This window comes from Sitophilus oryzae, unplaced genomic scaffold, assembly GCF_002938485.1.
Source record: "Sitophilus oryzae breed Bouriz unplaced genomic scaffold, Soryzae_2.0 scaffold_1576_pilon_pilon, whole genome shotgun sequence".
In the NCBI taxonomy this organism is placed as follows: Eukaryota; Metazoa; Arthropoda; class Insecta; order Coleoptera; family Curculionidae; genus Sitophilus; species Sitophilus oryzae.
In genome coordinates this window covers 3,329,394-3,343,762 of record NW_022146254.1, presented here as the reverse complement: position 1 = coordinate 3,343,762, position 14,369 = coordinate 3,329,394, and the positions used below count along the sequence as shown (strand labels likewise).

At 35.4% G+C, this 14,369-nt stretch overlaps 2 protein-coding genes across 3 annotated transcripts in view; one reads left to right on the top strand and one right to left on the bottom strand.

Moving 5' to 3' along the window:
• Positions 1-14,369, bottom strand: part of LOC115879419 (adenylosuccinate lyase-like) — a 98,039-nt gene that overhangs the window by 67,738 nt on the left and 15,932 nt on the right. The window lies entirely within an intron of this gene.
• The window catches only part of LOC115879417, a 60,781-nt gene that overhangs the window by 31,851 nt on the left and 14,561 nt on the right, over positions 1-14,369 (top strand). For both annotated transcript variants that reach the window (XM_030896245.1, XM_030896244.1), the window contains exons 8-9: positions 3,289-3,583; positions 10,986-11,189. In XM_030896245.1, the coding sequence (XP_030752105.1) occupies positions 3,289-3,583; positions 10,986-11,189 (499 nt within the window). The remainder of the gene's footprint in view (positions 1-3,288; positions 3,584-10,985; positions 11,190-14,369) is intronic.

Below are 14,369 nucleotides of genomic sequence, written 5' to 3'. Positions count from 1 at the left end.
CGAGGAATTAAGGTGGTAATAGAAGACCGAACCTGAGATGGAACCATGATGCTAGGAAATTAGCAGGGATAACTTGGACCCACATAGCTAACAATAAACAACAATGGGCCCAACTACAAAGAGAGTATCTAAGTATGTGAGGGAGGCTACACCATAATTGGATATTGTTGAATAAGCATAAGTTATTTGTCATTGTTGAATGATGATGATGATGACGATGAAACGTCCTCTAAAGGTACTACTTAGCGAGCACCAAAGACATATACCAAAAAGTGAAACAAGGGAGTCAGGTATTGCAGACCATGTTTGGTCAAAACAGCACCATATAAAGTGGTAAGAAGCTCGGGTTGTCCACAGGAAACTTCATTGGAAAAAGCGTAAAATTAAAGAGACCGTTTTTATTGCAAACCATAACAATATTTTTAGCAATCCTAATCCGCAGGACTTCTTCGTTTGAAATGTAATCGATATACGAGATTTGACAAAAACTTATTTGTGGCATTTGAAAAAAAAATAACATGTTCTATTCGGAGTAAAAATGACTTTGTGCCTGGGCTGTATGTCGGACTCGCTAACGCTCCTCTGTCAAACGTACAGCTTCGCCAAAGATACTATAGATATAAGGATAGTTCGATTCCTATCATCCTGTACTGTCAGTTTTTTTACGTTTTCTAGGGACCGAGTTGAAGTTCGCGCTAAAGATTTTAGACAGTGACAGTTATTTTTGCATTTGACGGACAAGCGGACAGTGCGGCGGAAGATAAATCTAGCGGGACAAAACCGTTTGGTTAGAAATAAGCCAAAAATGTGTACTGATAAGAATAAATAGTAGACATTCCAATTGATATAAAAATGCATGAATTATATCTTTTGGTCGTATATATTCTGTGTATTTCGGTACATTTTTATCAACCAACCATATAATATCGCTCCTGAGATTTTGTCTCGCTAGAATAACCATCCGCCGCACTGTGGAGCGCTGGTCCCTGCGTGACGTAAGCATCCACGGTGACTACGATAGCGGCGATTTGACGCGATCGAACAGTCCTTTAGAATATATACAGTCCTTGCAGCTTCGCCACAAAAAGTGCAATTTTTACTCCTAATAAAACAATACACTATTTCATACGATAACGGGCGTTTTAGCACTTTTTTGACAAATTTAATATAACCTTAATAAAAATAAGTAAAATAGCGAAATCGTTACGGAAATGAAAATATAAAATGACACCAATCACAAGCCAATTGCAAATGAGGTATGAAACCAATAAATTTAAAAACTGCCTAATTTTCTAACCAATGGAAGTAGTTAAATTCAATCAATAAAATTAATCGTAATTAAAGCGAAAACACTCCTCCGAAAAGGGCAGAGTAAAAAAACCAAGAAACAACCTGACTCATCTCCATCAAAGGGCAAGAGAGGGAGCGAGAACCTCTCACCTCTTCTCGGGCAGGGAGAGAAAAAAGCCAGGATGGAAAGCCGTCCGACACAGGGAGGCAAGCAGGGATATACCTGCTTGCCTCCCGGTTTGTTGACCTCCGGAGCTTTGCCGTTATTACTGGACAAAAGAAAATGGCGGTACTGCCAAAGGATTTCCCAGAGGTTGCTCTGACCACCGACCAGCAAACGTCTCTAGAAGAGGCTATACTGGACGAAGTAGTGGCGATCGGATCGCAACACAACGATCTACAAACTGTGGGTCAGCTGCGTATTGCGGGGATACACTTTCGGGTGGGCATACATGATCCTGTGTATCTCAAGAATCGGCGAATTGGTTGGTGGAAATCGCACCTAAGCTTAAAAATTAGCAAGGGCCAGAACTGGTTGCAGTGAAGGGAGAAAACATCCCTAAAGGGGAGGCCATAACGGTCTTTCTGCCGAAGAGCAAGGGGAAAGACACCGCTTACCTGCTGAGCCTTATCCAAGGTCAGAACTTCAATGTAAGGACATGGAGTTGGCGAGTCATCAACTCGAGGAAAGAGAGTTATGGTCAGGTCCTCAGAATAGGACTTGACCTCAAATCCAAGGAGAAATCCATAGAGAAAGAGGGACATATCCTCTATTATAGATACGGGACAACACCGGTATCAGGCCTAAGAAGAGACTAAGTTAAAGAGGTGGAGAAAATGGAGACAGATCTTCCAGCCTCCACCTCACGGGTTCCTCAGCCGGAGACAAGCTCCTCGACTGTGAAGAGCGGCACGGAGGGCCAAATTCCAACCGTGGAAGGGTGTGTACCCTCGGAGGAAGAACTGTTGTCAGAGGAGGATGGGAAATACCCTGTCCCCTCTACAACAGGGGTATGATAGGTTATAGATTATGTAATGACTCAAGGAAGGGGGGCACAATAGATCTTTAAGGTCGCAGTGATTAACCCCCCATCTTACTCATTCTACATTCTAATATCGTATCATCGTATCGTCGGATAACAGATGCATGAAAATCAAGCTTTAGTCAGAGGTCTAATGCTGTTGTTCTAGGAGGATATTCTGAAGCCTTGGAAACGTTGTTTTGGCCATGCCAATATGAAACTCGCTTTGGAGAAGATCCTCAATGTGAAAAACATAAATTCGAATTATACAAACGAAATCCCAATTACGTTGGAGTTACTTTATACAACAGACTACCAATAAGCTTAAGAAACCTTGGTTTATGTAGTTTCCTTGGCAAGATAAGATCCATTTTTCTGGTGAATACCTTGTATAATATTCGCTAATGAGAAACAACGGCGAATGCAGATTCTGTGGGGAAAATGGGGAAAGACCAGAACACCTTATCACTGAGTGCACCGAGACGACGACCATTCGTGCCATGAACTTTGGTACGGCTGATGTCGAGGATGGAGAGCTGGCCTCTGTGGAGCCGTCTCAGATACTGGCTTTTGTTAAAGCCCTGAGACTGTATGATGAGTTGTAACTCGTTACAACTCAAGAAAGGGGAACACACAATAGATCTATATAAGGTCGCGGTGATTAACTCCCCTCCTAAACATTCTACATTCTACATATTCGCTAAACGAGTTTAATCCACAGAATTAAGCTTTTACTCTTCTTTTACTTCATTTATTTTTTTAGGATGTAACTTTTAGTTCTGTATTAGCAGGGTATTTATTTATTTATCTTTATTTTATATGACTTATTCTAAATCACTTTCTGATCCACAGAATTAATAAACACAAATAATTCATGTCATTTCAATTAAAAAAAAATACAAAAAAAAAATATATATATATATATATATATATATATATATATATATATATATATATATATATATATATATTCCAGATTTCGACGTCCAAGATTTAATAGACCAAGGCATACAGTACGATTACCCGATCGGCGGTGGCTGTGGGCAACAACCAACTACACCGCTAAGTCAACTGGTTTTCCCAAGTGATCAAAGTACGAGTGTAATGATTCCGCCGGACCAACCAAACTACGGAAGCTGCGCACAGACAAGCACAACGCAATTATTCGGAAATATCAACCAGATTGCAGGACAGCAACGGAGCGGTTGCAATATGACCCCACTAGAAGTTCTTCAACCGCCACAAATACCAACAACCCGAACTTGCGCTAGGTAAGTTATTCGTAGGCTTGGTGCATTTCAGTTGATTTCAACAAATACCGACCCGAGCGCTTCAATGGCAATCAGACAGTATCAGTATACCTGTTTCAGGCCGTCGCGCGTCAGGTCTTCATGTTAATCGCATTAAAATAATAGCCTAGGAAAATTAAGCTGAAAATTGATGATCAGCCGAAATAATTCGTGTAGTTTTTAAAATTGGTGTAGCTATGCATTGAGGTGTCCTGATAAACATAGTAAAAGTCCCCGAGGGTGGGGGACGAGCTGGCGATAGGGGAGGGGGTAAAAGGTAATTTTCTTTAGTTTTTTGCTTATACCGTGCTGGCAACTGTTACTCTTGGGTCGGTATTTACATGTGTGGAAGTAAATCGCATAGGGATCTTACTAAGTCGGAGTGAAAGAAATGCGACGGAGTGCTGTTGCGGCGTTGCCGGTACGCCTTTCCCTATCAAATAAAGTAAAATCACGATCGCAAACCGCTTATTATTAAAAGACTTTGTTTTCGAAAAGATAACTACATAAAATCATTAGAAATGTTTCTGAGCATCTGAAATGGAAATATAAGGATATCTTTAGGGTGTCATTTTTTATAACGAGAAAACGTCATTAATCGCGATAATTTAAAAACTCAACTTTTTAACACAACACGCCATAACTCAAGAAACACTTTAGATATTGAACAAATGCCCCATGAACAATTTACCCCTTCCACTTCTCTTAGCAATGTGCTGCACAGTTTCTCGATTCTCGAAATCTACACCCAAGACTAACCTTTGCCAGCCCTTAGTATATGTAAGACCTTTAGGAATATCAACCAGAGTTTAGTAAAATAAATGTAATACAAATTTTACCTTGCTCATTTCTGAAGGTATGATCAATACTTTTAGATACAGGGTGTTGAAATTTAACAAATTGAAAAACTAAGAGTGATTTTGTTATTTTCCTAAATTTATTTATTTGAATCAAGCGAAAAATGTATATATTGTATTTAATCGTCTGTTATATTATTATTATCATCATTATCATCGTCATGGACATTACTTTCATTGAGATCAACGGGCGTCCCGTTGGGACATGCTCCTAAGCAATTATTACAAAGAAGGCTACAGTAAATTCCAGCTTTTCGGCAGGCACATCTTGCAGCGGCAAAAAATAGAATTATTAATAGAAAACACTGTGTCAGGTGCGGGAGAATCTAAGGTTGTGATTGGCTCCAGGTTTCCATCGAACCCTCGCTTCCATCCCCACATTTCAGGAGGCAGTTGGTTCCCTAGCCACTCTTGTACTTGGTGGTAGACTCTAAACGAGTGATATTTTGCTGACCCTTTGGTAGGTGGCAGCGAAGCAAGATCCAGTTTAGGATTGGTACTGAATTTAAAAAAAAACTGAATATCGATGGCTGTTTAGATCAGTCTGATTAGAAGGGACACGGTAGATAGTCAAAAACATCTTCTCTCCTGCTTCTATAGTCTGTAAAACGAATAACTTTGAATTTGACAGTTCCCGCGGGCTTTTCTAGTGTTAATTTTATTAGGTTAGCAACTTGACACCAAGCTGACACAATGCCCTCTCTAATAGAACAGCCTCGGAGCGAGATTTATGACGTCACGCTAGTTAGATACTACGGATTAATAAATATGTTGTAGAATACATGGAAAACATAATTATTCCTCGTATTTTTGGTTTGTATTTTAAAAATGATATAGTTTACATGAAATATACATAATATACAGTTAATAAATACATATATATATACATATATATATATATATATATATATATATATATATATATATATATATATATATATATATATATATATATATATATATATATATATATATATACCTATTTATAGTAATAAATACTTTGGCAGATAAACTATGAATCATACTAATGCAGCAAATGTTTTACAATATGGCTGAAATCGTACTCCATAGTCAATGTTGATAGTTTTTGTGTTAAGAATAATAATTTAAAAAAATATGTGGTCATCTTTTGACAAGTTTATATTAGTTTATTAATTGCCAGTAAACAATATAATATATGAATATATTTTGTGAATGCAAATAATAATACCATCAAAGTCTACCATCATATTACACATCACTATTAGTAGATATTGAATGTTTTTTGTTAAATTAGATCGATTTTCAAACCCCAAAATTTAAAATATATTTTACATTTTACCCATTATCTTATGTACCACCTATTCATTATTTGTATATTGTAAAACATTTGCTGCATTTGTATGGTTCATAGTTTATTTGCCAAAGTATTTATTACTATAAATAGGTATATATTATATTGTATTTATTAACTGTATATTATGTATATTTCATGTAAACTATATCATTTTTAAAACACAAACCAAAAATACGAGGAATAATTATGTTTTCCATGTATTCTACAACATATTTATTAATCCGTAGTATCTAACCAGCGTGACGTCATAAATCTCGCTCCGTGGCTGTTGTATTAGAGACGGCATTGGTCTAATATTTAGAAATGTCAAAAGTTTATGACATTTTACTTTTGTCGTTTGTCAATTATGACATTTCGTGTTGATTTTTGCAAGAAGAGGAAGAACTGTCACTTGTTTTATTATTTTCCTTTTCTATTTCACGAAAGTAAAAAGAGTTACCTATCTGATTCGTTCAGGCACTCAATTTAAAGAATATCAGTAACTTTTTTGACAGAGGGATTTTATATTTGCCATGTTGGTAAAAAATAACGGTCAAAATTCAAAGTTATTCATTTTATAGACTTTACTATGGATTCTTCAGTTGACGTTGGGTTATAGAAGCTGGCTGCTATAATATCCTTTATTAATGGATTGTTCAAAAAGCTTAACAAACAATGCTTTGTCCTTTCTAAAAATGGCTGAGGTTGTATCGCAACCGCTAAAACTGTGAAGAAAAAGAATGGCACAACAATACGAAAGTTTTTGGAGTTCTTGGAAAGAAAATATTTTAGTTTCCATTTTCCCTTTTCTCTACTTGACAAAAAATATTTCATTCGCTGATGGTGTCAGAGCCATTAAAAGAACTATAAGATCCACATCTTCTCCAACAACAGCAACCACAGAATTGTTTGCAGCTTTCTCAATTGCAGTTCTTATAGTTGGACAGAGAGCATCACTTACAGCCACTCTCGCTTCAATATCAGCCATCACCATTTTTTCTGTAAGTAGTTTAATAAGTTGGCATTTGTTTTTTGCATTTGACAGAAAATGCTCTTGTTGAACAGTAACTTTCATAGCCGGATGAAAATTGACATCAATAGATGATTTTGCTGCCCCTCTTCGTTTTTGTTCTGATGTTTTCGTGCTATTACTTGTATCATTGTAGCCTTCAAATCAAACACGACAGTACAATGCAGTCCATAGTGAGATTATACATAGGTAATGTACTATCACATATCTCGGGATAAGATGATCCCAGTTACCACTTAGAACGGTGCAGAAGGGACCCACCATCTAAAACAATGATACTATTTCTAAAATCAATAGTAATGTCGGTATTCGGTAGAACATCATATAAGACTGCTTTTTTAGTTTTCCTCATACAGCCTTCATTGAATAAAGCTAACGGATAGGGAGCTAATTCATACTCCAAATGTTTATCTTCCTTCATTCCAATCGCAATTCTTTGGAATAATAACAATGGATCGACAACTACAGTCTCGTCATTAACCTTGATAGCACTGCTCATCAATACAAGCGTAGCGAGACTACTGGCCAAACCGGCAACCTGGGGTTGCCAGTGCGCGGGGAGGGAGAAAAGACGTGATGTACAACCAGTTTTGCCGCGGTTAGAACATGTGTACTACCGTATGATCAAAAAAAAAACGGCGTCCAGTTGGCTGGGAAATGACGATCGATGACATTTCCCATATAAATTTACATATAAAATGACAGCGATCTTCATTTCATATCCATCGCTGACGCCGTTTTTATTCGATCATACGGTATTTCTATAACATTTGACAGCAAAGTACAATCATAAATGGACTTAATTCTAGTCGGTTTTAGTAATACAAGCAACAAACTACAAAAGTTAACATGTCACCCACTCCGCCACCGCCGCCGCCGCGCCGGCTCACCCCCCACCGTCGGGGACTTTTAGTATGTTTATCAGTATACCTTAAAGAATAACTCTATCGCTTTTCGAGACTACACGAATTATTTCGACCGATTTCGTTAATTTCCCTAGATTATAGTTTCCCTAATCGAAATCGTGGTTTTGCCATAATATTTAAGTATTTTAGTTTTTTGCTAGTGCAGTTATTGAGACTTAAAACACTGAGGTACGAGGTTTGTGTAATGAAACGCTGTTTCGGGTAGTAAAAAATAACTGAAAAAGAATTCAAACTAGGCGTCGCGTCGGCGTCGTGTTGTGTTGTGACAATTTTAAATGTTAACAAATCTGCCGAAAAAATGTTAACGCGTAAAGGAGACCGTAATTAGGGCGTTGTTGGGTGCAATAACATTCAATAATTCAACTTTCCCGGATAATTAACATTTTATAAACAGCGTCTACACTATGCGAGAAACTCTTCGCAACACGTCAAGGTCGCGTTACGTTGCCCAACTTTGACGCATTTCGATTTAGTTCTAGTTGTACCCACTTTGGTTTGCCTCAACCCAATATGCCTCGACCTCCTTGCAAAACGAAGGAGACAAAGAGAAAAAAAGTGTTAGATGTCTAGTAATTTCGAAAGTAGATCCGAAAACAGTGAAAGTAGACTTTTACGCGATTTACAAACAGACAGAATGTTTTTTAATAATTTTTATCGCATGTCCGCTACTGATTTTGAGAGACTTATTAACTTAGTGGCCCCCGTATAGAAATAAAAAATACAACTTTTAGGAAGTCTATTCCGGTTACAGAAAGAGTTAAAGAAAGATTGGCCACAACATTAAGATTCCTTGCAACTGGAGACTCACATCCCATACAGCACATCAAATCACATTTACGATGTGTTTACATTATTAGATGTAGACACAGTGTTACACAATTCCCCCGATGTAAATATGCTACGTTTACACATTGTAGTTCAACACGTATGCACAAGGGTTAAACGTCCGCCTCACAATGTAGCCACAGTATAGCATTTACGTATACACAAAGTAAGGGATACACAGTGCTCGTGTATTACGTTTAAACTCTGTTTACACATTGCATTTGTTACTACCGCGTGTATACGTAGTATTTTACTTCGTATATACATCTTGTGCTAGATAAAACTACTTCTTATGAACGAATTTAGGAAATAATACAAGTTTTGATGCCTAACTTTTCGTTCTTCTTAAGAAATATTTATTCAATGATACCAATTATATCTTTTTAGAACGAAAATTAGGAAGGCAAAACTTTGTATTTTCCAAAAGTATCTCGATCGTAAGTTCAAGAGAAGTAGCCTTAAAATTCGTTCCATTTTTGTTTTGTATTAAATGTACCATTTTTCTTCCATAAAATGGATTAAGTGGTTAAAAAATAAAATTCTTATATTTCTTTATATCATGGAACGCAATAGCGCAAATAACACAATAATAATTATTTACACTGCAGAAACCAGAAGTAAGAAAAACACTGTTAAAAGAACAGAATTTGTGTTAAAATGTATTAAAAATATAAGTACCTAGTATAACAACATACTAAAATGGTAAAGCCAATATCGCCACGATTTGGTGGACCTGTTTAGTCATTTTTCTCCTCTTTTCCCCTCCAAACAGTTGGTTTGTTAGCATACTCATTCATCGAGCATTCTGTTGGACTTTGTTGTATTTCATTTCCAGATTAACAATCTCACCCTTAAATTTTATATGAAACTGATTATTGAATATTAAACATATCTGTATATTGATCCATCAATAACTTACCGAATATCAGTGTAAGAAGTTCTTTGAAGTGTTTAAATATTTCTTTCTTTGGTCCATTTAGATTTTTATTATTTGCAAATTAAAAAAATATATATTGCAGAGCTAACCTCTTTATCATTATACGAGAATATTTGGAGTTTTCATTCATTGGAGTCAAAATTTGGTAAATTGGGTATCGAGTAATCGCTGCTATAATATTAATAATACTTTTAGGAAGGTGTAACAAGGTAATTAAAAACTTGTCCTTACCTTAAAATCTCTTTTAAACTACACACAAACAGAACATTTATATAGAGCTTCCGAATGATAAAACAATAATGGCTGCTAACACATACCACTCCTAGAAAGGAGAAAGGAGAGAGGACACATAAGATACACTTGGTCGGTGTGTCTACGCTGAGGCTATCCGCGCGTGCGCACACCTTCATTTCATACTAGAATATAGACACAACAGTGCACTATTACAAAGTGTCTATATAGATATTTATATTATGTGTATACGTCACATTTTTACAAGGCGTGTACTATAGGCACAACTATGATACGAAGTATCACACATACATATGACATATACATTGTATGTCTCATATACCGACGTCAGATTTCATCATTTTAATAATTATTTGTTACGTTACAAAAAACTCTTTAGAATCTTGAGTGCATACGGTATACAACTAGTAAACACTGTATCACACAATTCTATCAATATAAACCTGCGTGTATCTCATAAGTATATGTTAGAACTAGATAAACACTTAAGTTCACTTTACCATGTTTTGTTTCTCATGTGTCTCCCTTGTAGAAACGTAATTTCATTTGGACGTGCTGTATGGGATACCAGTTTGGGTTATTTATTTAAAGTTTCCAAGGCAACGCATTTCAAAAATAGTACCAAGCGTATGCCAAGATATAAATAAACTTCTCAAAGATCAGATTAAGATAAGTAAGCAATATAAATATAAAGTTATATTTCGCAACCTAATTTATGTCATATACCTACTAACATACAAATCTGTTTTTTTTATCTGAAAAAAATAAAAAAGTTAAGGGGGTGAGCCACTTTTGAGACGACCCGGTATATTAAAAAATATTGTTTCATAATGTAATATCATTTTAAAATTCTTATATTTTAGTAAAGGTCTATCTAATATTATTAATCCAAGAACAAAACACAAATATTTGTTAATTCTACGAATGAAACCAAACTAAAAACTAAACAAACAACGCAAACAGCTCGAGCGCTTCGAACCGCCGCGCCGTAAAGTATGCTCGCATGGCTCCGAAGCGTCTCTTTGATGTACCGCCACAGAGCCGAACAGTCGAAACAGGGATTTCATATGACCGCAAGCACGTGGAGCACCGCGAGAGTCGCGAGCGCCGCGAACATCTCGCTCCGTCTATTTGGGATGTTTTTCGTGTTTCACATGTTCGTTCGGCCTGCTCGCGAGCAATGTAGACGCACCTTTAGGATAACAGAAGCATTTTCAATGTTAATAATTTCCTTATTTTCAGTGAAACCCTAGTCGATTACGATGTAGTATCGAACCGAAGCATCACGCCTAGTGCATTCTTGAACGAACAACAACAGCCGTCACCGCAGCCACTGGATAATATACCAGAAGAACAAAATTATCAGATCGAGATAGAAGAAACTCCCACGCCTCATGGAAATGCCAACAAAATCAGTATCATAGCCCTTCCTCCTCGAGTGGCAGGGTAATCTTTTCAAAATAATATACAGAGTGTCAAAAAATAGTATATCTAACTACGGTGGGCGATTCTACAGATAAAAGTAAAACAAAAAGTTCCTATGAACATGGTTATGAACCTATGAAAGGCTAAATAAAAATAATATATTTTGTTTATTTTTAAGAACATTAGTAAAACCGTTTTTCCTGAAATTTGGTACTCTTGCTTACACACATTTTAGGTTCGTTTCCACAGCATAAGAAAACTATCCCAAATACACACAGATGCAAAAAAACGCAACGGAGAAAATTTTGGTCAAATTTAAAGTGTTAAATTTTTGTTATTTTCAGCCCTATTTTCCTGATTTTTTCAGCAAGCTGTATACAATTATATCACATTTTATTTGTAAACTCAGAGTTAATCGAGGGGTTGCTTTTTACCAGGGTTGGCATGATTTAAATCAAATGATTTAAATCATGATTTAAATCGTGATTTAAATCAAGTGATTTTTTTAATTTTAATCATGTGATTTAAATCAAAAAATTAATTTTATTGAAACTTTATAATAAATCAAAAAATAACTGTAAAAGTTATAAAAATCTATCCTAGAAAACTATCAAAAATATTTCTATAACAGATAATAAATCGAAAAATAAGTGTAAATTTTATAAAACTATATAACAATATCTATTCATCAATTTAAATGTTGAGCCGATTTTTGAAGTAATTTCGTGTGAATCCATAAGACCGCTAAACGCGGGAATTTATTTATAAGTGACAAAAATTCGCTTTTCGAATACATATCATTCGGCAACTAGTGCAGAACTAGGTTCTTCTGATATAGAGACTATATCTTCATTCCCGAAAATCTATAATCGTTGTCAGAACATATTTTCTGACAACGATTATAGATGCTTTATTTTTTTTTTTGAAACGTTGGTACGTTTCCAAATTCTTACCGACATTTTGATTTGCAGTAAGTACTTTACACTTTGACATTAGATAATACTATTTTCATTCTCGACTTAAGACTATTTCCGAACAATAGTGTATTGTTTTATTAAGAGTAGAAATTATACTTTTTTTGACGATGCTGTACATTTGAAGGACCATCGTAAAGCTATACCATCGTAAGCTTTTCCGACGTTACAAGGAGGCACAAAAAGTACATATTTACTCCGAATAAAACACTATTTTTTGAAAAAATTACAAATAAATTTTTAATCAATTTCAAACATTGCAAATAATACAAACAGTAATCGAGAAACGATTTGTACACTCGTTGAATTTGACACCTAATATCAGTTTAATAATATATTTTTGTACTTTTGTGCTTAGGCGTAACAGTGCTTTACTTTTATGCCTATAGCCGTTAAAATGACAAAAAATAATACTTTTGAGACGTATGAAAAAAAATGCTTTTGATCTGAGGCGAGCGACTTTTTTGCGGAATATATTGGTGACCGATGTGGAAAAATGACACGCCCCGTAGAATTGTTAATGTTATCGGTATCGCTCAGAGTTATTAAGATTTAGCCATCTAGGATAGGACTTTAATTAGAAATAAGTCCTAGTCATTTGGAAATACGATTTAAATATTGCTTTGAATTAAAATCAAAAAAATCTGATTTAAATCAAAAAAATCCGATTTAAATAAAAAAAATCTGATTTTTTTTGATTTTTTTAAAAAAATCATGATTTTTTCCAACCCTGCTTTTTACCTTAACTTTAGAACACCCTGTGCAATAATTTCGTGTGTAAATTTTACTAAAATATAATTTTACGGTCAGAACCATGCACTTCGTTTTTTGGATCGTGTCAATACTTGTCTTGGTTAATTTTTAAGAGCGAAATGAGATTGCCACCGACAATTTGCAATTTTTTCAATTATCATTACTTTTTTGAAGTTATTGTTTTATATTGACAAGGCGGCTTTGGTGATTATTGTGAATTATATACTATATGAACTACCCATCACGTTCGACATTTGACGAATGCTTGGCAGAAGGGTTAAAGGTAGCGAAGCAATACCAGCTTCATTAAATGAACTTCGCTTGGTCCTTAATGAAGAATAGGAAAACATAACGCAATATGATACGCAGCCTCAATGACAGTATTAAAGCACGTATACAGGCAGTTATAGTAGCCAAAGGCGGTTAGGTTAGGTTAGGTAAAAGTATCAAAGTAAAGTATGTTAAATCAAAGTATTAGGGTATTTTTTATATTTTTTTTTCTGTTTGTATACAGCAGTATACAAACTGGTAGTATTATGTTAGTAGTTAGTATTGTATGTTTTCTTTAATATCGTTAGTTCTATTACCCGTTATTAATATTTATTAAAAGCCGGACTGTATCGTTAGTCTTTAACATTTTTTTTTTAATTTAGTATATCCCATATATGTATATAGAGTATCCAATGCAGTGTAATATGACGTTACGATAATAGTCACCAAAACCATCTCGTTATATTATATATCAGTCAAATTTCCTCGCTATGACCTCTGTGTGCTAGCTCATAAATTATCGAAAATAACTATTATTTTTGCATCATGTTTACTAAATTTTATTGTTAAATATTATTTTATTTAAATTTTATGATTATGCAAATCAGATAAAATTTCGTAGTTAAATCGTTTATTTTTGACGTGGATCGCAGTGTGCAATTCGTTCATTTAAATGTGGGAATTTCTGAGTTATGTTCGTTCATTGACCGGATACGGAATATGGCAGTGCAAAAATATTCTAGAACATCGTTTTTTATTTATGCCTTTTTGTGAGTTGGACTAGTCGAGATATATAGTTCTCTATCTATATCCTGGAGGGAGATTTCCGGTTGAAATCTGATTTTGTGAAGGAAATCCAATCCTTGTGTGGCTTCTTGTGTATCCACCATCCGAATAGCATCGTGAAAAACTGGCTGCCGTTTCGTGAAGCAATTTCCCTGTTGGTGAGAAGCAGGACTCTCTAGAGAGGATCAAATTTCCGGAACACATTTGGTCAGAAACGTGTGGTTGTAGTTTGTTGATTTGTATGGACCGCCGTCCAATTTCCGTAATGGAATTAAAATAGCCTTTCCCGACCGATCGCTATTCCGGTTCCACGTGCCCAAGAAGTCCACGAGTAGAGTTCCAAGGTATGCTATAATTCTTCTGCCTATTCTAAGTCAATGCTCAACTGATTTTTGTTCATATTGTTGTTTGGTTTTCG